The 25,128-nt window shown below is 44.2% G+C and overlaps 1 protein-coding gene across 2 annotated transcripts; it reads left to right on the forward strand.

The window, feature by feature from the left end:
- The first annotated feature begins 24 nt into the window (after nucleotides 1-24).
- SUGP1 (SURP and G-patch domain containing 1) lies at nucleotides 25-23,894 on the forward strand. Of its 2 annotated transcripts, none has more exons than XM_038384010.2 (14): nucleotides 25-556; nucleotides 1,654-1,825; nucleotides 2,653-2,756; nucleotides 3,227-3,454; nucleotides 5,642-5,765; nucleotides 6,828-6,931; nucleotides 8,852-8,975; nucleotides 11,407-11,708; nucleotides 17,503-17,609; nucleotides 18,327-18,504; nucleotides 18,839-18,945; nucleotides 19,990-20,135; nucleotides 21,859-21,988; nucleotides 23,110-23,894. In XM_038384010.2, the coding sequence occupies exons 1-14, from the start codon at nucleotides 40-42 to the stop codon at nucleotides 23,134-23,136; spliced, it is 2,370 nt and encodes a 789-aa protein (XP_038239938.2). In that variant the 5' UTR covers nucleotides 25-39; the 3' UTR covers nucleotides 23,137-23,894. The 2 variants fall into 2 exon arrangements, with proteins under 2 accessions (XP_038239938.2, XP_038239939.1); XM_038384011.2 differs by having other exon boundaries at nucleotides 409-556; nucleotides 3,230-3,454.
- Nucleotides 23,895-25,128: the final 1,234 nt, after the last annotated feature.

Below are 25,128 nucleotides of genomic sequence, written 5' to 3' on the forward strand. Positions count from 1 at the left end.
GGGGGCGGGAGCGGCTGCCCGCGCAAGGGCGCATGGGACATGGAGTCGCTAGCCTGCCTCACAGGGCTGGGCCGCCCCGGCGCCCATAGGTCACGCGAGAACTCGGAGCAAATCACGCGCCGGGGAGCGGCCCTCTCCCCCGAGGAGGGCCTAGTCCCCGCCAATAGGCTCATGGGAAATGTTGTTCTTCACTCCCCTTCTCCCCCGCCTCCGCGGGGGCCTCGCCAAATCGCGCGAGAACTGCGCTCTCTCAACGGGACTTCCCGCGCGCAGTCTCATGGGAGTCGTAGTCCCTGCCTTCAGCCCTGCCCGGGAGGCCGAATCCGGCAGTTGGGGCGAGGGTGGGATCTTGGGCCACATACAGACGAGAGAAGGCCTTTAATCCTTCCAGATTCCCCACCCCATCCGCCTCCCGCTTTCTGGATTTCGGACTACAACTCCCAGGCGCCTTTGCGGCGCATTAGCCCGGCCCCCCATTTCCATCCCATAAGCCCGAGTAACCGCGTTGCATTGTGGGATAACGACCTCAAAATGGACAACTCCCGGGATGCTCCAGGTACCAACGTTGTCTCTGCAGCTTGGGCCTGGCCCCCCCCGGCCCCGCTTCCTCCCCGCCTGTCTGAGAGAGAGGCCCTCCTCCAGCCCGGCCCCGATCCTGCCCCCTTCCCCAGGCGGGGGAACGGCCCTGGCTCCCAAGCAGAGCCCTGCCCCTCGCAGGGGGCTGAACTCCTAGTCTGGCGAAGGGGGTTCAGCCCCCTTCGTTCTCTCCCCAGGCTCGAGTCCGGCATCCCGTCTAAAGGGGCCGCCCCTGGCTCGGGCTCTCAGCAGCAGGGCTGGCGGGCCCCCCCCCCTGCTGTGGGTCTGCCATCTGCCACAGCCCAGCCCTGGAGGCGAAAAGCCTTTCTCCCTAAGCAGATCAGCAGCCACCTTCCCCACCGCCCTCAGTACTCTGGCTGCAAAGCTGTAATTGTACAAATGAGGGAGACTTTTTAAAAGTGGTGTTTTAAATGCCTGATTGATACATGTACAGCCAATCCCTTCACCTTGGGAGAGAAAGCACTGTCATCTCAAATGTGCGCGTCTCTAGCCGAACATAAGAAGGTTCTGTCTTTCTGTAACACCTTTTGTTTGAGGATTTCTAAAGCACTCACAAAATGTAGGTTAAGTCTCACAGCTGTGTCCTGTTAGAGGGGGCAATCTAAGGGTACGTCTACACGACAAGCGCTGCAGCAAGGCTGCTGTAGTGTAGACGCTCCAGTGATGGAAAGGGTTTCTCCATTGCTGTTGTAAATCCACCCCCCCCAAAAGGCAGTAGCTAGATTGATGGAAGAATTCGTCTGTTGACCTAGCTGCATCTACAGTGGGGTTTAGGTTGACCTAACCATGTTGTACAGGATGTGAAATTTTTCACAGTCCTGAGCAGTGTAGCTAGGTAGAACCAAGTTTTAGATGTAGACCAAGTCTGAGGTAGAGATTAAAGGACTTACCAAATGTCCCCTAGTCAGATGATGTAAATGTCAGGAATAGTAGACGTGGAAATGTGGTTTGTTTGCTTTTTCTCTCACACCCCTCCAGTTATTTATAAGCACTCTAATATTTCTCTAGATGATCTCATAAAGGGAAGAAAATTTTGATCCCACTTTGTTTCTCCAGGAAAAGCTAGCAGATGGTTTGGTGTTACGCCATCTAAATCTGTGAAAATGAATATGAATATCCTTCATCAGGAGGAATTGATAGCACAAAAGAAGAAAGAAATTGAGGCCAAAATGGAGCAACAAGCAAAACGGAATCACCTGGCGAGCCAGCAACCCCCTCGGCTCAATGAGTGCGTAAGAATCATGGGGTTTTGTCACTAAATTTTGTTTCAGAAACCATTACATACATGACTGATTTAAAAAAATCCTTCAGTAAAATTAAATTTAGTACTTTAGTACATCTTTTTATGCTAGGCAGTTTTCAGTGTCTTGTCTCCTTTCTAAAGTATTGTCCATGGTTGAGCAGCTAGCAACAACAATTAAACATGATTGTTGCTATCAGAGACCTAGTATGTTTTCCCTGAAGCTTTCTGCCTGATACTTTTATTCTGTAAACCTTGTTTTGGAAACTACTGTGGGATTAGTCTCTAGCATGGTTTGGTTAGTGTAGTCCTCTGAACAAATGCTGCTCAGGGAAATGATACAGAAACTCTGCTAGCAGCAGCCCTGTTTCAGCAGGGTAGGGAGTGAACTACATGGGATGCACAGATAATTCCATAATAGGCAAATTCTGTGGCTGTGGAGATTTAGAAAATTTAGGGGCATTTTGTACAGTGAGAGAGATGTAGTCCAAGCACTCAACTGGGAGTCAGAAACACCTGAATTCTAACTCCAGCTCTGACCATGTCTCATTGCAGATTTAGAATAAGTGACTTACTCAACTTCCTGTTTCACTTTCCAATCCATTAAGTAGGATTACTAATACCTAACAGGGGTATCGTGCAGATTAATTAGTATCTAATATTTTGAAAATGCTATATGATTGGGAAGTACTAAGACAGGTGGTCCCTTTTCACCTTGAGAGATTAGTAATTATTGACATTTTATTTTGCTCTCTGAGCTAAAAGGAAGGACATGAAGCATCTAATCTCCTTCTCTTCTTTTTTTTTCTATTTAGAGATGAAAGTGGTGAAAATGAAGCCTCTGTTTCCAACAAATTTGCCAACGACGGCAGCTTTCTCCAGCAGTTTCTTAAGCTGCAGAAAGAAAAATCAAGTACTGGTAAGTTGACTCTTGAGCAGCAGAAAGTCCTCCTTCTTCTCCTTTGTGACACCAGGAGCATGAGAGCTGATCTAAAGGTGTATTTACACTGAAGAGCCCAATGTTAGAGAGTGCAAACTGTTTGCTAACATTGATTACTGTAAATACTGAAATAGAAGTGGTCCCTCTAAACTAAGATGAAAGTGACTTGGTGAGGCAGTATGTGGCACAGAAGCTTGCATTGCTACCATCTGTATTTAGCAAGATGTGTTCTCGAGCTTGAAATGCATTTTCTTAACATTTCTCGGAGATCCTAGTCTTCCTTAAACTCAGCTGCTTGGCTGAGATTGGTGTATACCAACAAACATCTGTAAACCTAAAATTAAACACAGTCCACTGTGGTAACCATATTAGTGCCCTATGCAAACTACTCAGATTAAATCAGAAAGGATACACAGATTTTTTCCCCCCCACCCCCCTTCTTTTTTAAGAAGCTTCCCCAAGTTCTGGCAACGTTTCTGCAAACACCTCTGCTTCAAGCACCGGGAAGAAACCCATCCTAATTGGGAAACGTCCCAGCTTGGGCACAAGCAGCATGGTGAACCAAGTGAAGAATTACTCCCATTCCAAACAGATGCCAGTTGCTAACCGCCTCAGTGTGTTTCAGTCGCCAGATGATGATGAAGAGGAGGATTATGAGCAATGGTTGGAAATTAAAAGTAAGTTGCATTCTATTAAACTGAAATTCACCTCTTATTTATTTTGCATGCAGGTTCAGTTAGGCTATCGGTAAGGGTTCAGATGGAAAACAGCTTGATTTAATGCTTCTTCAGACTTTTGTTTACAGTCTTTCTTATGGGGAAAAGTTATTGCTTGATGCTTTCTCATTGGAAAGATCTTACCAAATCACAGCACATGAGAAAGTATTTCTCAGCCCAGATCCCAATGGGCAGGTGTCTGCATCACAAAATATAAACACTACCATTGACACTGATTGGCCCCCTTGTTGCCAGCTTCATGACGGGCTGAGGATTGAATTACTGGACCATGGAGAGTGAACTCCCTCCTCACCCTTAGATACTGTTCCTATAGTTTGGGGCTGATACACATTTGTTAGCCATAGTGGGAGACGCTCCCCCTACCATTGCCCGTGCTGTGAATAGAAGACTCTCTTCTCCAGGGCTGTCAAGCCAGCACCTTTCACCATTACAAAATTCACATACTCTAAGGAGTAGGGAGGGGAAGGATGTTTTCTAATGTTTCCTCCACTTAGTTGAGCTTGCTTAGATGTTGGTGGTAGGAGGGTGTCTGCCTTTCTGCAGCTAGAAAGCAAGCTGGATGGTGCACAATTCTTTTTAAAAGGTGGTCTTGAGACATATCTGGTTTGTTTTAATCAGTTGAAAATGAAAGGCTCCCTCTTCAGGAGTGGCTGTCTGAACTCCAAGCATTTTATGGAGATCAGATAGAAGTGAAACCCTCCCATCTTTCCAGAGTTTCATTAGGAAATTACCATTTTGGACATCTTGACTGTGAGCTTCTTTCCTTACCCTTTAAATCAAGATTGGATTCTTATTCTAAAAGAGAAGCTCTAGAAATTATTTTGGGGAAGTTTATGGCCTGTGTTATACAGGGAGTCAGACTAGATGATCACAATGGCCCCTTCTGGCCCTGGATCTATGTCTCCTTGATTAGGTTGGAATATCAGAGAATAAAGAATGCTGCAGCATATCAAATAACATAAAGTCTCATTTAAATTTAGGGCCAAGATGATCTTAGAGAAACTTATTGAGCCCTGCTTCCCAGCTAGTAACTTGAATTTCCGTTCATGTTGTGCACTAATGGTTTAGAAGGAGAGTCAGTCTGGGCATATTTACAGACCTCCTAACTAGGCTTCGTGTTATGTGATCAAGCAAACTGTGAAATGGTTTTAGTGATGCATTAGAAAGACGACTACTTACTATATGGGATCAGCCTTATTGTTATTTCCAGCAGAAACTTAAGCAAAATCTCGGGCACATCTGCACATAACAGCGTAGAAACCAAGGCAGGAATTAAACATCCCTACAACAACTGAAAAACAAGTGTGGGAGACCAGTTGGCTAATGGGATTGGTACTAAGATATGGACTTTTTTGCTTTTTGGTCAGTGGGTCAAATCTAGTCTAGGTCAGTGCTGACAAATCTGTGACTGTCTGATAGCTGTTCAGTGGCCTATGTGAAATTTGTTTGGTCTCTATCTAGTTCCCAGTGAACATGTGTCCTTTATTGGACTTCCTGTGATACTTGAGATGAATTGGCCCCTTGCTGGCAGTCTCAGCAGAGAGGCCAAAGGGTGACTTCTCAGAGAGTCAACTCTCTTCCCTCTGGTAATGGTCTTTCCTGGTTAAGGCACACTGGCAGGTGCAGCATGAAGAAGCTTACGCTCCCACTGCCCAGACTGAAAAGGAGTACTTGTGGCACCTTAGAGACTAACACATTTGTTAGAGCATAAGTGTCTGGTATGTGGATAAAACATGACATCTCAGGAGCTGAAATCCATGCCCCTTCATGAACAATACATTATTTTAAAAAACAGCCACATTGTCCCCACCCCGTTGTGAGTGTGTGTGTTAGAATTGTTAGTAGCTAATTACGTAGCAAATTGCAATTGAACCCTAAACTGGAAAGAATCCAAATCTTCTATTTTCTCTCATAAAAGGTTCTAGTCAGATCGTTCCTTTCCCACTGGGAGGGTAAGGCCTGAGAGTAACTCAGATTTGTAACTTGTGCAGCTGTGTAAGACTGGCTCCCCATTTCATCGTTTTTCTCCTCATCCCCATCCCACTCTTGTCTACCGCTGTGGTTCTTAGAAGTAATGTGCCTGTTGGGTGTGTGAGTTGAACCCCAGTACTGACAGCCTGCTTAAAGTTTTACCCCCAGAGGATGCAGAGACCCGGAAAGTGGTGGAAAAGCTGGCTAGGTTCGTGGCCGAAGGGGGACCAGAATTAGAAAAGGTCGCTATGGAAGACTACAAGGATAATCCAGCATTTTCGTAAGTTTGGGGGCAAACTTTATTTGCTAAAGCAGCATAGTATATCTCAAGGTGAAGATCCTAGGCCCCGCATGCATAGAGCAGGGGCTTTGTGATCTTCTGGGAAGAGGGGGGTTGGACCTTTATGGTGTCATTTCCTTCATATGTTTTCACAAAGTACCATAAGAATACTCGGTGCATCTGGACAGCCTTCTAGCCATGGATCTCAAAGCGCTTTACAAACACCAGTCAGTTATATCTCTCTATCTCCTTTGAGGTAGCTGAGTGTTATTGGCCTTGTTTTATAGATGGGGAAACTGAGGTATAGAGAAGAAATAACATTGCTGAGGACACGTAGCAAATCAGTAGCAGTTAGAAGGAGAACCCAGGAGCCCTGACTCTATGCTATTGTGGTCTAGCAGATAAGAGTACTGGGCTGGGAGTCAGGAGACCCTAAGTTTTCTCCTCTCTGTTTGCTGCGTGATCATTTCCCCATCTGTAAAATGGGGCTAATGTTGCTTACCTTCTTAAAGTGCTGTGAGATTTACAGGTATAAAGTGTTATAGTCCAGGGGTTCTCAACCTTTTTTTTGAGGCCCCCCTCCCCCAACATTCTATAAAAACTCCACGGCCCACCTGTGCCACAATAACTGGTTTTCTGCATACGAAAGCCAGAGCTGGTATTTGGGGGAGAAAGCCGGGCAATTGCCTGGGGCCCCATGCCACAGGAACTCCGCAAAGTTACATTGCTCAGGTTTGACTTCAACCCTGGGTGGCGGGGCTCAGGGTCCTGGGCTTCAGCCCCATGCTGTGGGACTTCGGCTTTCTGCCCTGGGCCCCAGCGAGTCTAACATTGGCCCTGCTTGACGGACACCCTGAAACCTGCTTGTGCCCCGCCAGACCCTGGTTGAGAATCATTGTGTTATGCTATACAATTTATAAATGGAGTCATTTAAAGTATTTTCAGAGTAGTTTATCTTCTGATTTTGTCTAGTCTAGTCTTTTTTTTGTTTTGTACCAAGCGAGCAGAAACATTAACATCTCAAAATACGCTTTAGTAACTTTTTTCTCCTGTCTGCTCCAGATTTTTACATGATAAGAACAGCAGGGAATTCCTTTACTACAGAAAGAAAGTAGCAGAAATGAAAAAAGAGAATCAGAGTTTGCAGGCGTCCTCTTGTCAGAAAGGTAAGTGAAAGGGTTGGGAGCACAACCTGTCAATCATGAAATGTAGATCATAAAGTCTTTGTCAGTGCTCTCAGTAACTGCTAGTTAGACATTTTAAGAACCAATCAAAGTAGAATATGCAGCAACTTTAGTCTTGCTGTTGGTCTCTTGCTGCCTGTAAGTAAAGCACTGTCACAAAGGTAGTTGTATGATGTTTCCTGGCATCGATCTCTGATGCCACTATATTCATTTCCTGAGTCAATAAGAGAGCCTGATTCTTAAGGGATGCCACTATATTCATTTCCTTAAGTCCATAAGGGAGCTCTCCACGCATGAAAGTCCCATTGAAATCAGTGCAAGTCCAACACACTGAGAGCTTGCAGGATTGCTTCCTATGGAGGAAGAGTATCCTAGTATTTCCCAAACATCTTCAAGTGAGCTAGAAGGAAGAAGATTCTGCATTGTTTAGTCCTGAAAATGATGTTCCACTCTGAAAGACAATAGATTTAGAATCTGTCTTGCTTCTCAGTTACTCTCGTTTGCTTTCTAACTTCACTTTACATGAGTCAAGATGGAAACAGGGTCTTTGTTTCTTCAGCATTCATTCCCCTGTTTCTGCTGTTTATTCCCCATTGAAAGACATTACATTTAGCTTGCATCATAATTCCATAGCCAACAGATGGGTTCTTGCAAATTGGGAATTGTGGCTTTAGGTGGAGAAGCAGCAGGAGCAGATGATCTGCCAGTGAATTAATGTCCTGGGTAGTGAAATGCAAAAAACTAAATATTTTGGGAAGGAGGGAGTGGCCTGGTGAGCTAAGCATGATTTTTGCGTCAGGAACATCTCACTTCTAATCCAGCCTCTGGCACAGAAATCCTGTGTGGCCATGGCAAATCACTTAACCTCTCTTCTCCATTTCTTCAGCTGTAAAAAAGGGATTAATGCTGTTTACCAATGCAGGGTGTTTAAGGTTTATTAGTTAACACACAGTAGCAATGATTTTTATTGAGCTTTTTAGGTCCATAGTGCTTTGAAAACACCAATTAATTAATTAATCCTCGCAGCACCCTAATAGTTAAGTGGTATTATCCACCCTTTGCAGATGGGACATTGAGGCAAGGAAATGTTCTGACATGCCCAAGCCTATGCAACAAATCAGGTCGCCTGGATGCCTACTCCTGTGCTCTAACCATTAAGCCTTGTTGTCATAGTGCTCTGAAGATGGGAAGTACCATATAAGGCAGTTGTATGTAAATAAAATACTTGTTTAATTGTTCATAAGGGGGAATTGCTTTCACAATATTCACGGTCAGAGCTTTCTCTGTACCATTGGACTAGGGCTGCAGTAGCTCCTCCTCCAGGTAAGAGTGGGACGAAGGCTCTGTATGGAGCACTGCTTTCCCCTTTTCCTCCAGATTGGCCAACAGAAGCACAACCATGAGAGTAACACAAACCACTCTCTCTGACATGTGACCTGCCACACTCATTTCCGAGGGCTGCAATCCTGGCAAAGCTCTCACTGACTTCAGAAGTGAGGGCCTTAACTAGAGATGACTGCGTTGTGGTTTTCTGCTATGGGCAAATATCCAGTACAGGAGGACAAAACTAGCTGCCTTCCTAAGTGCGAGAAACAAATATGGGTTTTCGGAAGGGGAAAGCTGCCTTGTGTATTAATCTACTCTCACCTGCCCCCTGGCATGCAGAAAATAAGAGAGTGAAAGTCCTGGCCATTCCCCTGGATACAGAGCCATCGCGCTAGCTGATACCTCACTGCTTACCCAGTGATATGAACTCTTGACCATTTGACTGTGTTTCTTTACGTTGTTCTTAAAAATAAACCCCTCCTCTTGCCCTTATTCCACTCTTGGGGTCCGTAGAACAGATAGGCTTTTGACTGTTGGGTGTGTGAGTTGGGCCCAGTATTGACAGCCTGCTTAAAGTTTCACCCCCAGAGGAGGAAGAGACCAAGAACTTTGCTGAGAAGCTGGCCAGGTTCATAGCAGACGGGGGTCCAGAGGTGGAAGCTATTGCCTTGCAGAACAACCGGGAGAACCATGCTTTCAGGTAAAGGAAGAAGCCTGCAGCTGAGTATGCATGTTTTTTGTGTTTGTTTTTAGCAGGGTTTACAGGGGACAAACCCCTATGAGTAAGACTTAGGATACAAGCTGCAGAATGATTATATGTGAAACTGGGTATAGAGCCCGGGAGTCCTACTTCACAGTCCCCTGCTCCAACCACTTAACACCATCTTTCGTCATGTTAGTGCGATTTAATTGTCCTGAAGTCTGATCTTTACTTTTTGCTATTTCCACTTAGCCCGAAAGCATTACCCCCATTGATACCCTGTGCGTTCACTTCTGTTTCATGTTCCCCTCTGTGCATGGAACACACTTCCTGAATGTGTTACCCTCTCCTCATTCATATTACTCCTTAGTCCCACTGCTGCTTCAGTGGCTGCTAGAAATGAGTCAATATTTATTATTTCATCTTCTCTTGTATTAGATATCATGGCACTGGAGTCGTGTGCTGCCATCACCTGATCCCTTTGTGTGCAAGTTCTATCCCTTTTTGCTCCCTTTAGTCTGTTTTTGTTGTTGTCTTAGGCCTGGATTCTCCAGTGAGCTCTGCATGGGTACAGGGGTCCCTCTGCACAAAGCTCATTGGAGGATCAGGGCATAGGATTGTAAATTTTGGATGCTGGCGCTATTTCCCCTCTGTCTGTTCAGCACATACCCAAAACATGTTATAAATAATGGACGCTGCTTTGTGCCGGATAGGTCACCCCTTTTCCAGTCCAAGCACTCGCGGTGCAACACAGCTGTCATTCTACTACTTTCCTGCTACCGGACACTCCTAGAGCTGACCAAGCCTAGAACCCAAATCCCAGCCCAAGACTGCCATTTCTGAGCAGAAAATACTCTAAACAAACTGGCATTTGATTGCTGTCTGATTTCCCTAATTCTGCATTCACTTCCTCCCTTCCATGGCAATGCGCTAGTATTGATTATAATCCTTTACACCTTTCCCTGCAGCTCCCTTTCACCCATGACCTTCATCTGGTGCTACTTTGTAGGGCGCCTTAACTAAATTCCAGGAAGAGCCCCTCCTCCACCCTTTGGAAAATTTCTCATCAGTTTATCTGACAGACCCCATTACTCACAACCCCCGCTGGGAAGTGCCTAGTTTTTCTTCTCACCCAAGCAGCTCATTGTTTCTGCCATTACAAGGGGTTACAATATGTTTCCTGGGAGTGAAGCTAGACTCACCAGTTTTTAATTAGCCTGTTCCTTCTTGAAATCTTGGCATTATATTGGCTGCCATCCTGCCCTCTGGAACCCCTGCCCCCTTGTGTTGAGTGGCACGTCAGACCGACGTACCAGCGTCTGAGCCAGTTTGTTATTTAACTCCCTTAAAGCCCTGCTGGGAATCCCATCTGGGCCTCTGCTTGGGTTACTTCATGTATTGTTCATGGAGGGTCCGATCCCACACTTCACGCGCTACCCTGAAACAATGCCCATTGACGTGTGCAGCAGCTTTGTCTGAGTTAGGGATTGCGAGGTCACACCTCGGTGAATTTTTGAATACAGCAGAGACACGTGTGCGTGTGCCTGTGTAGAATCATGCAGTTGTAGACAGAATGGACCTATTACCTAACTGAGTATGGTCTCCTGCAAGAACACAACAGTCTCCTAATGAGAGGCTGTATCCAATAATAAACTGATCCTCTGAAGAGTGAGGGATGGGGAAGTTTGAAGGGAGTTATGGTTTTATGTTAAAATGCTTAAATTGAAAAAGGGATGGGGGAAGCGGTGGATAGATTTGTGACAAATCTGAGTGTGTCTAATCTGTGTGGCTGTTAGATTGCAGACACTTCCTGTTCCTCCCACAGAGATTGAAATAGGATTTTTCCTCCACCCAAAAGGGAAAAGACATTTGTTCATGAGGTTACAGCCTATGGCAGTGAGTTCTGGGTGTGGGGGAGGGTGGAATTACATAAAATTACTCTTAGTGTCAGTAAGGTGAGTACTTGAGTGGGCGTTTGCTCTAACCACTAGTCCATTTTTCTCTTTGGTAAGGTGAAGATACATCTGTTGTGAACTGGAACAGGCTGTGTGGAGTACAGCAGAGGGGATTGGGGGAAGATTTTATGTTTCCACTGACAATGTGATCTTGTAAAGGCATCAGATGCCTAACCAGAAGAACCACTTTCTTATTATTTCTCTGTATTTCTATGGTATTATAACCATTAGCCATGGTGCATTTACAAACGGCCATAAAGTCCCTGTCCCAAGGGGCTCACAAGCTAACTTGCACCCCAAGCAAATGAGGCACCAGAGGGGAGAGAAGTATCCAGGGGTGAAGTGGAAGAACTGGGTTTGAAGAAGGCAGGAGGTATTTCCAAGCACGTGGGGAGGAGAGTTCCTGGCCAGATCACTGTTAGACCTATCTCTGAATTGAACTGTTGCACGCAAAACTTTTTCTTTTTTAAACTTAGGTTTTTATATGAACCAAACAGCAAAGGCTACAAATATTACCGGCAGAAGCTGGAGGAGTTCCGTAAGGCCAAGAACAACTCCATAGGGACACCTTTTGTGTCAGAACCCAACCTGAAACACAAGAGCATTCCTGAGGCCATACCGTCCTCTTCATCCTCTCCAGCTTCCTCTAAACAGCCGGCTGCAGCTGCTTCTAAAAAGAGGAGAAAGAGCAGATGGGGGCCAGAGGAGGAAAAGGTTGACTTGCCCCCCCCAGAGCTTGCCCAGCAGGAGTTGAACTCTTCTCCCTCCCCATTGTCAGGTTAGTAGTTCTGTATTTGGGGTTGATTGGATTTTTTTTTTTCCTGGTAGCTTGTGATCTGTCCTAATTCAGTTGGCTCTGTAAACAGGATACCCTGTGAGTCTATCTCTTGTTGTAATCTCCCCAGTCAGCAACGTTCTATCTCTCAGCGAAGTCTAGCAGCTAACTCTCCTGTGCAAATCCAGATAAACCACTTTATCTCATTGACACTGGGGATTGGAATCTTACTGCTTTCCAGCTATCGTTAAAACTCTGCTGAGCTGTAGCTCATTCTAGCCTCAGCTTCCATGCTATTTAGGGCTATTTCATTTCAGGAATAGAGATGATCAGAAAACAAATGTTGAAGTATGAACCCCGCTTATTCCCCGTGGCAGGCTGACATCCTTGGGCAGCTCTTCTATCCTCTTTTTGATGACGGGTCAGAAAAGTAACTAAACATAAATAGCTTTGGCTATGGCGCTAAGGCAGTGGTTCTCAACCTTTCCAGACTACTGTACCCCTTCAAGAGTCTTTGTGTTGTGAACCCCCAAGTTTCACCTCACTTAAAAACTTACAAAATCAGACACAAAAATACAGAAGTCACAGCAAACTATTACTGAAAAATTGCTTACTTTCTCATTTTTACCATATAATTATAAAATAAATCAATTGGAATATAAATATTTTACTTACATTTCAATGTATAGTATACAGAATAGTATAAACAAATCATTGTCTATGAAAGTTTAGTTTGTCCTGACTTCACTAGTGCTTTTTATGTAGCCTGTTGTAAAACTAGGCAAATATCTAGATAAGTTGATGTATCCCTGGAAGTCCTCTGAATACCCGCAGAGGTACATGTACCCCGGTTGAGCATCACTGCGCTAAGGGATGCAAGCAAAGCTGCCAGTTTCAAATTTTTGGTTTCCAGGACCTATTTCAAGTCATGGGACTGCCCCCTGATCCATGGTTGTGATTTCTCTCTGAGGACAGCATGCTGCAGACCCCTTTAGGAGTGCAACTCGCATCAGACACGAGAGGACTCTTTTTCCAATAGCGGCACTCTTACTGTGCCTGCAAAATTTAAACGCTTATGTCCCATGTATGCATGTGTAGATAGGTAATGAGTCCGACGGTGAGCTGACTATGTGCACATGAAAGCATGACTTTCAAGGGCAACTGATGAATGCAGGCATTTTTCAGGTGCAACTGTCTTTGAATACTTTGCCCATCTAGTGTGATGAGGGGAAAGGGTGTGGATAGGACAGAGAAAAGGAGGAAGAAGAGAACAGAGATGAGGGAGGCAATGGAAAGAGAAGAGTCAACCAACTGCAGGAGGGGTATTGGTGTGAGTATAGAGAGTGGAAATGTTGTACTCTTTCTAGAAAACAAGCTCCAATGTCGTTCTGAGCTGCGGAGTGAGTTCACAAGTGCATATGTTCAGCCTGTGGAATTCACTGTCACAGCAAGTCATTGGGTCATATACTGTGGCTGGGTTTTAAGAGAGACTGGATAATTGCATAGCCATTAATAACAGTGGATGGCCAAGATAAAGGGTAAGATGCTTTGTAGTGTCAGCTGATGGCCACAAGGATCAGGAATAGAGCAGGTCAGACATCCTTCGTCAAAATGCTTTGATGAAAAACACTGTTTCCATTGAAATCTAAACAGCTTAAAAAAAATGTTGATTTCAACAAAAATTCCTGAAGGGGGGGATATTTTGAAACAACAAATGTTTCATTTTGGAAAACTTCATTTAGAATTTTATTTTATGGTTTTTTTTATTTTTACATCAGTAGTAGAGATATTTTATTTTTAAATCATGAAGGGCAGCTGCTATTTAGGATTCATAAGTTATCTTTTCTAGATCAGTGTCTCCTGTTTGTGTTGTGATGAAACAGTTTAGCACTGATACTGTTCCGAGTTAAAACAAATTTTGAAATGTCGAAAATGGAAATTTTGAGTTTCAACCAGCTCTGTCTGGAGGGAGGTGAGATACCAGGCTAAATGGACCACTGGTCTGATCTTGTATTCCTTTTCCTAATGAGACAGAAATCAAATGCTGAGGTCTCCCCTCATTCTGTATTGCTGGAGTCCTTCTTTCCTTCGGACATTTAATGTCTCTAATGTGTGTAAAAGGCAGGCTACATGGGTTGTCACCCCTTCATTTATCTATTTATTTCATTTTTTTCAAAAAAAAAGTTAAAAAGTCAAAGCTGGGCAGATGCTATCATAATAAAATAAGTGAATTCCTGCTTTGCGCATCATGCTGCATTTGGGGTCTGATAGAGTCTTGCAGCCGCACATTCCTTTGTATCTTCCTGCTAAAATTACTTGCTTTTTCCTTTAACCTCCGTGTTAGCTTCCTCTTAATTAGACAGGTGGCGTGTTCACTTTCCACAGGGCGTTGTCAAGTAAAGGAAAAGACGGCAAACAATCTGCCAGTCATAAGAAATTGACCGTTAACACTGTGTTAATGCTCTGCAGGGAAAATGTTTATTGGTTCAGATGGAATAATCCTCTTCTAGAATTAACATCTTTAACTTGACAGATGACTAGAATACCAAATTATAGCCATGGCCCTGCTGGAGTTAGAGCCACAAAATGTGCTTTAGATGGTCCATGCCTCCACAGCCCCATCTTCTTAGTAAATGTTGCTGCTTTGGAGCCTTGGACAGTTAGGCAAGGACTGTTTATTATTTCTCATTCATTCCGTGTCAGTTTTCAGTCTTCACTCTGCATGATACTGATTTAAGAGTGTAGTATGGCCCTTTTGGACGGATATGATGCTCCTCTTACATATATTGATGTTTAGACACTTGGCAGCTTGTATACTACAGTGAGTGATGTATTCAAAATGCTGAATAGAACAGGGATGCTATTAATTAGTAAAGTCTCGGAACTAGAGGAGAATTCATGCGTGTTGTCTGGGCACGTCTGATGCTAACTTTGGATTGGGGATGGAGCGCTGTTTTGGATCTGTCTAGTTGTAATTAATATGATCTTCAGAACACTGAGTCAAAAGTCAGGCAGCTAATGGCTCCCTTTGACTATAAAGTGATTGCACTTGTAGTGAAAGGAAGGGAGACATCCTCTCCAGGCATGTGGGTAGGGGTAAACTTTCCGGTAGTCTCTGCTAGATGCTGCAAATACAAATTGCACCATTAACCTTATTGTGGCCAAAGCTAATGTTTTGCAAGACACACTTTTCCTAGGATGAAAGCAGCTCTTTATCCCAGGCTGAGGAGCAGTTCTGCATCTTCTGCCTGTTTTCATGGCATTAGCATGCCCTGGATAACTCTTTAAGTCCCATGGTCCGGTTTTAGGTAAGAATGCTGACTTTTTTGCACTATGTGCAGATTGATACAAGTTGCCCAGGCAACTGTCTTGGCTTTGTTCCACAGTAGTTTTCCCACCTGCACCAAAGACTTTCTTCCTTCTGTCAACGTTTGCCTGGATATAATTGTGTCACTTTGAGGGATTTTTTTAATTAGCCTTGGTGCTCAGAGCTAAACATGTACAATAGGTCTTTTGGCAGGTTATTGTCATGTTGGCCTGGAGCTGCAAGGTAATATTTTGGTTCCATGAAACCAGGTGTACAGTTTTGGTACAAAGAGGAGCAAAGGCATGCACTGTATGTCTGGGATGGAAAGAAAGATGTCGCTCTATCTCACCCTTCTCCGTTTAAGGCTGTCCCTGGAGGCTTGCCGATACATTGGCCTCCTGAGCTGTGTTGTGCTGTTAGTTCTAGATGGCATAAACTCTCAGGCTAAGTCAAACAGCTGGTTACCTTCTCTGAGAAGGTCATACGGATTTCTTCAATGTAGCCAAAGAGGCTTCCTGTTCCTTGAGAACAGGGCTGACCCTATGTTTGGGGCTGCCACTAAAGTGTCCCAGTCTCACATAGGACATTTTGAGCCTGATTCTCCTCTCACCAGTCTTCCATCAGTGACTTCAGTGGAGCTGCTCCTGATTCTCACTGGTGTATGTGAGAGAAGAATCATGTGCTTTATTTAAAGGGCCTCTGTCCGATAATTTTATGTATAGGTTTGGGTTTTTATTTGCTATTATTTCATTGGGAATGGAGGGCATACTCAGTACTTCACAGGGCCCGGAGTAAGCCGGTTTAACTCTAACTCTGTCTTAGAAAATCTCTTGCCATGTTGAAGAGAACTCGATATACACAGTTTGCTGAACTCAATATACAGTTTGCTCTTGAGACTGATTGATTACATGAGTATCCAAGTGCTCTCGGCCATATGAGCATGGACTGCTTTATGCTCTTGTTTGGAGGCAGGTGCTAAGGAAGCCACTTTCCAGATCATCAAAAAGAACAAGGTGTACTTGTGGCACCTTAGAGGCTAACTGCCACAAGTACTCCTTGTTCTTTTTGCTGATACAGAGTAACACAGTTACCACTCTGAAACCTGTTTCCAAATCATGAGATGCTTGGCAAAAACCATATGGGGAAGGGGATAAAGCACTTTGATCAATTGCCCTAAGTAAGTGTGAGAGAACTGGAGAGATGACCCCAGGGACCTAATTACCATCTGCACAGACATTTGGTGTCATGAACAATGATCCTATTATTATCAGGCTTCATAATTAATTGGTAGTGAATAATTAATGAAGCATAATTTAGCCATAGCCTGGGCTCACATTAAATATGAGGTTTTTGTAGCCACTAGGAAAAAACCCTTCCCCTGGTATTGAAAAACATAATGTACTTTCAAGTGCAGGATTTGTGGGGGGTTTTATGCAATCCTTTAAATATTTAACTGCAACTCTTAGATGTTTAAAAGGGGAGTTGTCAGCCCAGTCAGTTAGAAATAGACTAGCCTTGCAAGTTGCTCTTCATTGTAAATCTTGGCTTCACCACCCCAGGAATATTTTTGTTTGTTGTTTTTATTGCTGCAGAAATATTTTCTTAAAGAGAGATCATTATGCAATTTTAAAATGCCCCATGAACGCACAACACTGAATGGCCTTTCAAAATCAGCAGGGGTCTGCCTTACTGAGCTTAAAACCGAATTACAGGGCCTTTCCAATACAACAGCAGGTAAAATCATTTCAAAACAGGAGCTTGAGACCCAGATGAAGCAGAACAGAGATACACTAACGGAGACATCAAGCTTGGACTTAAAATATGTCTCCTCTTTGAAGGAGGAGGCCTGATGTCCTTCCCCTTCTGAAATCTGTAACTGAGAAATTAAACACGTAGTAGGGAGTGGTAATTTCCAAAAAAGGTGTGATCATTTATCATTCTGAATGACTGGTAGCTATTCATATAGTAAACGCAGTACAGTTACTGCATAGATGTACTGAGCAATACACTGACAGGCTGAAATCTGCTGGGCACTTAATGCTGTATAATTAGATACCAGTTTATTTGTGGTAGGGAGATTCATAAAGGAGCTTAATGAGAAGGAATAAGCTTAAATTAAGAGAGGGTAATGTTAGCCTGCCTGGGAGGACAGACTCTGTGACAGACTTCCTGACTCTGTGATCTCCAAGACTGTATAATAGTTTCCCAAGGGAAACTGGGGAATATCTGAAACTAGACAGAACAAAGCCCTAGAGAATACAAATGTGGAGAACAGTTCTGAGTTGGCTAGGAAGTGGAGTGTGACCTAATGAGTCTTTCTTCTCTGAGTCTTTAAAGTAATACTGGGAGTTGTTGTGCAGCTTAGCATCTTAATGCTGGAGTTATGAAACAGACTGTAAGATTTAAATGGATAGGATATTGGGGTATGGTTCCGCTGTCTTGAACAGCTGGCTCAGTTTTTTGAAAATCTTTATCATTTGCTTATTTCAGTTCAGGACCTCAAGGGTCTTGGTTATGAAAAAGGGAAACCGGTTGGACTAGTGGGTGTGACAGAGCTCTCTGATGCGCAGAAGAAACAGCTGAAGGAGCAGCAGGAGGTAAAGCCATAAAATGATTTCTGAGCTAATTTGTGCAGCAGTACATTGCATTTGCAGCATGGTTGGGTTAGGGGTGGAGATAGACGACGGAGATTTTCCCAGGGGCCGAACAAACAAAACCTCTTGGATTCAGATTGGATTTGTAAATATTCAGATGATGCTGTGGTCAGCAGAAATGCATTATAGAGCATAGGGGGGCATGAGAAAAATCCAGCCAACCCATCTCCACACTAAACAAAAAAATGTTCTGGCTGTGAGCTCACCTTTCCTCTTGTATGCTATCCATGTGGGACTTAATGTCCCTTCCAACTAAAGCCCAGTGTCTGCAAGGCTTATTGTGTCACTTTTCTTCCCTGCTGAGATTTGTGTTACTGTAGTTCAGGGTATCATAACTGGCCACTTTTGGGATCCTGGGGGCTGTATTTAAACTACAAACTACATAAAAAGGGTCACATGGCAGCTGCCCACATTGTTAATGTATGGGTGCAGCTCTCAAAGGTGCCAGCAGGTGATGCTCCTGTTTGACCTGAGCAGTAAGCTGCTTGCAGTTTGATTCAGCATTGCCTGCTGGGATTTGTAGTCTTCATGGCCTGCATTTCTGTCTCATAGATAAGGCAGCCATGTGCTCCATTGCAGAACTTAGGGACCTCTCTGTGTCCACTCTGCTGCCTACAGACTAGCCGCCTCACTGAGCAGGCTACTGTTTTGCTTCCCTAGATGCAGCAGATGTATGACATGATCATGAAACACAAGCGAGCCATGCAGGAAATGCAGGTGATGTGGGAAAAGGCGGTTCAGCAGCACCAGCATGATTATGACAGCGATGAGGAGGTAGACAATGAACTGGGGACATGGGAACATCAGCTTCGACGTATGGAAATGGACAAGACACGAGGTGGGTGGGAAAGCCTCAGCACTGGATTTCTTCTTGTTCTGCTGCTGTGCTGAGACTTCCATAGAAAGGAGTATGAGGTCTTGTGGCTAGAACAGGGGATTAGTCAGGACATTCCAAGCTCTGCCACTGACTCACTGAGTGCCCTTGGGCAAGTCATTTAACCTCTCTGTGCTTCATTTTCCCCACTCGTAGAATGGAGATAACACCCACTTCACATGGGGTTGTGAAGCTTAATGCTTTGTGAAGCACTTTGAGATCCTGAGGTCAAAGGTGCTATAAAAGGACATTCTTTATCATTACTATGCTTTTTTTCTCCCCTCCATGTCTTGAGCAGAGTGGGCCGAGCAACTGACCCAGATGGGCAGAGGGAAGCATTTCATCGGGGACTTCCTGCCACCTGATGAGCTGGAGAAATTCATGGAGACGTTCAAGGCATTAAAGGTGAAATGAGCGACAGTTTCCTATGCCACATTGGAACTCTCCAGCAGAAATCTGACCACCTGTCTGGTAGCGCTGAGGGAAAGTACTCAAGCATTTTCAGCCATTTACCAGAGTAGGTTGCCTGCAGTTCTGTGAGCCACTTACTGGTATAGCTTCTTTGCAAGCGAGTTTTTGGAGGGTTTTTTTAATACTTTAAGCCTGTACAGGCTCCCCATCCACTTGCAGAAATGTCTGCACTTTGTGCTGAACCCCGTGGCATCAGCCTTTGGAAAGAGCTGCTGTCCTGATTCAGCACAGCTGTGGGATGCTGGTGTTCTTCCACTGCTGGGGAGTAAAGGAAAAACAACTCCATCCCCCAGGGGTCTTGTTACTAAAAGAGGTGGGGGGCTGATCTATTGTGACTCATGGGGAAGCCAGGCTGGGCTGAGTGACAAAACAGTACGTCAGCAAGGGGTACAGGGCACTAGGTGACATTACAGCGAAACAGACAGAGCTTTCAGACTGCTTGCCGACTAGTCTGCAGTTTCAGTGTCAGAGCAGGATAAGGAATCACTAATACCACGTAGGGAAAATTGGAATTTTTAGCCAGACAAATGTAATAAAGCAAAAATATAAAGCCTATGCAGAGCCCTTGGCTCCTGCCAACTCTGCTGGCATCCTTGATAGTGACCCTTTGTAGCCAGCACTGGAGATGGGGCCCGAGGTAAGATCTCTTTTTAAATAAGAGCCATCTTTGGAGCCAGCCCAGTGAGCAGCTTTCAATTCAGAAGCCTGATACTTCTCAATTTAATCTCATAGTTGCACTCCCTGCACCTTGCAGATGACATTTTGGACTCTGGGTGGCTCTGCTGTGCTGTATCGCTTACCCGTTTCCTCCCCTGTGGTGGACGAGCAATAGAATCCCAAGAAGTTTTGTTAAAATTATTAACTGTCCCTGACTCTTTGCCTGGCCCACACTAATCTCCCCTATGTGGTGCTTTCCCTGCGCCCCTACTCCAGTGGAGTAATGCAGTGTAACTCGTGTTGCCTTTTGTTGCCCTGCAGGAAGGTCGTGAACCAGATTATTCTGAGTACAAGGAATTCAAACTGACCGTGGAGAATATAGGTTACCAAATGCTGATGAAGATGGGCTGGAAGGAGGGTGATGGGCTTGGCTCCGATGGACAGGGGATTAAAAATCCAGTCAGCAAGTAAGCAAAATGCTGTATTTTCTTTCTGTTGATTCAGTCCTTTTCTGTCAGGTAGGTGTCGATGCTTGCGTCCCAGCTTGTTGGAAGTAGCTGGAATGAATTTAAGCGGGGAGGGATAGCTCAGTGGTTTGAGCATTGGCCTGTTAAACCCAGGGTTGTGAGTTCAATCCTTGAGGGGGCCATTTAGGGATCTGGAGCAAAAATTGGGGATTGGTCCTGCTTTGAGCAGGGGCTTGGACTAGATGATCTCCTGAGGTCCCTTCCAATCCTGATATTCTATTCTGTGATTCTGTGAATATGGCTGAGGTTCATCATTTGGATGGTGCATAGGACCTTTTTCATAAAGGGGGAAAAAAAAATCTATTGAGGTGGTTTTGGTTCCAGAATTAGATAGATGATCTGTGCTCTGAGCATGGGCCAGGAGCTTCTGAATTCTAACCGTGACTCTCACAGTGCCATCCTCTGAGACATGTACTCTGTTCCTCAGTTTCCCCATCTTTAAAATGGGGGTAGTGCTTACTTCCTCACACAGGCCAGGTGAAGATTGATCAATGTTTGTAAAGTGCTGTATGTGATTAAATATCCAATGCATGCCTTATGCAGCTGGAGAACTCTGATGCAGACTTGCTGGTCTCTGGTGTGCTGTGCATCAAGGGCAGTTGCCACTAGATGGTACTGCTCCAACTGTTCTTAAAAGCCATGTCAGTACCAAGCAGAAAGCTTTGTGTGTACATGCCATCCCTCTGGACATCAGTTTGTTTCTTTACTCAAGTGTTTTTGGGACAATAAAGAGTAATTGCATCCAAAGTGGATCAGAATGACCAGCTGTTTGTGGTGTATGCTGGACTATAGGGAAACTAAATATTGATGATGAAAGCAATTAAGAATGTTTCCCATCCAGTGGGTCCTTTGTAAACTACAGTTGTGCATATCTAGTGGAAACTACAGATGAAGTGTCTCTACAAAGCATTTCAGCTCCTTTCTCTCAGGGATATCTGTCTGGTGAAGTGGTGGCCCACTTAAATCGAGTGCTGTGGGAAGAGATTATTGTGTACAGAATAATGAGGCTTCCACTGCACCTTTCCCAAATGTGCTGCAGGGAGCAATCCTGCACTGCACAGAATTGGGCAAAATACGACTTAAAAGGCTCTGACATCTCTGATGTCTATGACTTGGCAAGGCAAGGGAGGTGTCTGATGCACAGGGAAGAATACTGATTTATCTTCCAGTGACTCCCTTTTGGGGGTGCGAGGTAGCCACCTTCTGTTTCATGATCATTGCTTAAATAAGCAAGGTCCAGATCATTGCATTTGGTCACCTTGACTGCCAGAGGCTAATAAGCATGGCAGGGGATCCTTTACTAGAGAAGCACCCAAAGCATTGAGAATTATCCCTGTTAAACATGCTTAATTAACCCTTTGTTTAACTAGAGCTGTATTTACGCCGCAGCTTCTCACTACAGCAGAGGGGTTTGCTGTTTGGAGGAATGAGCTTGCAATGCTGTAATAGCACTGCACTGTTCTGAGGTCAAAACTAGCTACCCTGATTGCTGCAGGTCTGTCTTCGCCTGTGCAATGCAAACATGGTCCCTTTGTCTTGGTCTCTATCCTCTGGTTAGGAGGGCAGAGCCTGTGTGGTGGTGGGTTCTTCTGATTAGCAGAAAGATGTTCTGTTAGCATCTGCTTAACTGGAAGGGGTTTTTTGTTGTTGTTTTTTTAAACAGGGGTACAACTGCAGTAGATGGAGCTGGGTTTGGGATCGATCGTCCCGCCGAGCTATCAAAGGAGGATGACGAGTATGAAGCATTCCGTAAAAGAATGATGTTGGCCTACAGGTTCCGACCCAACCCTTTGGTGAGGTGACTCCTAACACACTTCCGACATAGTGAAGCTTCAATAGTGTCTCTGCCCATATCCTATAAGGGGGAGGACGGGGAGTATTAGTGCTGCAGAATACTTTATGGCCAATTTTGCCTTGTGTAAAAACAGAGAGGACACAGTATGGCCCTTCATCTTCAAAGTGTTTCCCAAATACCAACTAATCTCCACAGCATCCCTCTGAGGAAGGCTCCAGCTAGCACGGGGACCTAGGAGTTGGGACTCCAGGGCCTCATTCTCCTTTGTCCTGCCCATGTGCAGCCATTTACATAGTATGAAGTGGGTGTAAAATAGTATCAAATGTGGGTGTTGGGGTTTCCACTCCCTTGATAGTAATGTAAATGACTGCATAAGGGGCAGAGCCATGGAGATCCATGCCCCAAGAGTTTATTCCCCGCTCTGCTACTGGCTCACTCTGCAACCAGGGGCAAATCACCTGCCTGTAGTTGTTTTCCCTACATGTAAAATATAAATGCTGAGTCTAACCTACTCCTTCGCCTCAGGAAAGCGTGTAGAATGTGAGACTCGGTGTTTGAAAAGCACTTGTATTGTACCTTTTCATCAGAGGATATTCCTAAATATCCCCAAGAGTTCCATTTTAATAGAGCAAATAAAGTAACAGTCACAAGGAAATGACTGTAACAATTCACACTAGGGATTTTCTTTTTGGTTCTGTTCTTGTGTTGAATCAAATCATGAATACCACAACACCCTGGACAGTTAGCTCTCCTGGCTATTATTTTTAATACAAAAGTTCCTGCATTTAGCTGGAAGCTGTATGTGCCATGTATAAATACTGCCTACAAAAGAAGATGATGGGTTGTCCTTGAATCCCAGTGTGTTTTATGTTGAATAATCATTCTTCTTAGGGCAAAAAGCTTATCATTTTGCATGTGACTCTGCATTACATCCAGCAGGCCAATGCACTTAGTCTTGCATTCCATTTGTAATTTTCCAGAGGAAACCTCAGATTTCACCCCTTGAAACCTCCTATTTCAGTGGAGTCCTCCAATTAATATTAATTAAGCTCACATAGTCATTGCTCTGTTCAAGTTGCAATTTTAATTAATCTTCTGTTGTTGTTCCCTTTTCTACAGAACAATCCGAGGCGACCTTACTACTGATAATGTTTTCAGGACAAAGTATTTTCAATACTGTTGTAATTTTACTGTGAAATGTTACAAAACTGCATTATCATCCTTTTTTTGCAAATATTGTAAAATCTATTAAAGTCACAATGACATCTTCACCCAGAACAAAGGCCTAGAAGCCCACTCACTGCACACTTGAGTGCCATGACAACTGCATCTAAACAAGGCCTGGGATGGTATTCAAAAAGGAGAAGAGAGCAGGTGAGAATGGAGGTTTTTATCCGGTGCCCTCCTGTACAGAAGGGTAGCACCAAAGATACTAATGGGAATAGTTCAGGGACTCCATTGGTTTATTGCTCAGTGCCATGTTACTTGCCAAGAAATACATTTTTTTGTGGTTTTTTTGCATCCACTGCTCAGATATGCAGCCTATTCTCCCTTGGCCGTAGCTTTATTAAAAATACATACGAGGCAGCCCCCTTAGCCCCCAAAGGTGAGTATCAGTTAGTTGACTAGCCTTTTCCCCCGAAAATCTGAGTTCAAATCCTGTATTAAGTCACAAGTATAAAGAGTCTGGTTTTTGTGGGTGAACATACAGCCCCATGGTAGTATTCTTTCAAAACATCTCAAATTGTAAGATTTTTTTTTCCCCTCCCAATATTTGTTGTTTGCCCCTTCTGCCCTGATACCAAAATCTTACTATTTAGTATGTGATTCACCTTTTCGTTAACCTTTCTCAGTGATGTAGAGTTAATGGCTTGGCTTTCAATAAAAAAATATAAAAACAGAGACTGGTCAATGTGATATGAGTTCATCATGGGAAAATTAAAATGTATGGGCACCTCGGAAACACAGGCAGTCAGGCTTGCAACTAAGAAATATGTGATCCATTCCTGGCAGTGATATATGCCAATGTAACAGGTGCACTTATTACAGCTTGCACACTGGGGTATTGCAGCTGATGTGGCTAATCAACACATGGGCAATAACTATGAAACATTAGGTAATAAAGGTAGGAAATTTTGGCAGGCCACTGATGAGGCTGAGCTTCTCCCAAAACTATTAAGGCTGCTGTAACATTCAGGCTTTCCTGGGGAGTTTAGTTGATCCATTTAGTTTATGAGCCTCACAGTTTTAGGGTGTGCTGCTCTGTTCTTGTTTCTTCTCTCCACCTGCTGGGTCTTTGGGCATGAATGAAACAAAGCAGAACTTCTTAACAACGTTTCCACGTTTATGAAAGACCAAAAGCACCTCAGGGAACAGAGCTTGCTGCTCAAGTCACCTGGGCTTCGTAAAGTAACTTACAGCATTGAATTCCAGTGATTGTATCTATGTGGGCTGAAGGCCCAATCCCATAGCCGTGAGGATGGCTGCTGTAGACACGGGCACATTATCAGAATGTTCACTTCAAGTATAGGTGCAATAATATATTGAGAATGCCTCGTAGCCAGCCATTAGGGATGTTTTTTTTTAAGGCAGTGCAGACTGGTGCTTGTGCAGGTTTCCTCTTTTAAACAGCTGGTGAAATATCTACAGCTAATCAAATGCTGCAGAGACTGCCAAGTGTTTTCACTCTTCCATGGTTTGCAAATCTCTCTTGAAAAGTGAGTATACCCTGCTTTTCCTACCCACTCTTCTGTTGGCAGATGTCCTGTATGCCTCTTTTTCAACACACACCAATATGGCAATGGTCTTGTTTCTCAGAAGCACCCTGTACATTGGCACAAGCTTTGTTCCTCTGTGTGGGCATCTCTGGCTCAACTTTTATTTATTTCAATTTAAATAATTAAAAACACCAAATGCGCCATTAACACGACATCTCTATCTTTAACAATATTAAATGATCAGTTCGACGGGAGCTCAGCGAACTACCTCCACAAACACCTTTCTGTCCCTTTATCAGCTAGGAAGCCTGTCCTCAGCCTTCTCCCCGAATCCTACCAAACCACTGCCTTTTTTTAGTGTGCCCAGGTCTATTTCTAACCAAAGGAGAGCATGTTCCAGAGTCTTGAACCCACACAGAGA

Source organism: Dermochelys coriacea, chromosome 25 (genome assembly GCF_009764565.3).
Source record: "Dermochelys coriacea isolate rDerCor1 chromosome 25, rDerCor1.pri.v4, whole genome shotgun sequence".
NCBI classification, from domain to species: Eukaryota; Metazoa; Chordata; order Testudines; family Dermochelyidae; genus Dermochelys; species Dermochelys coriacea.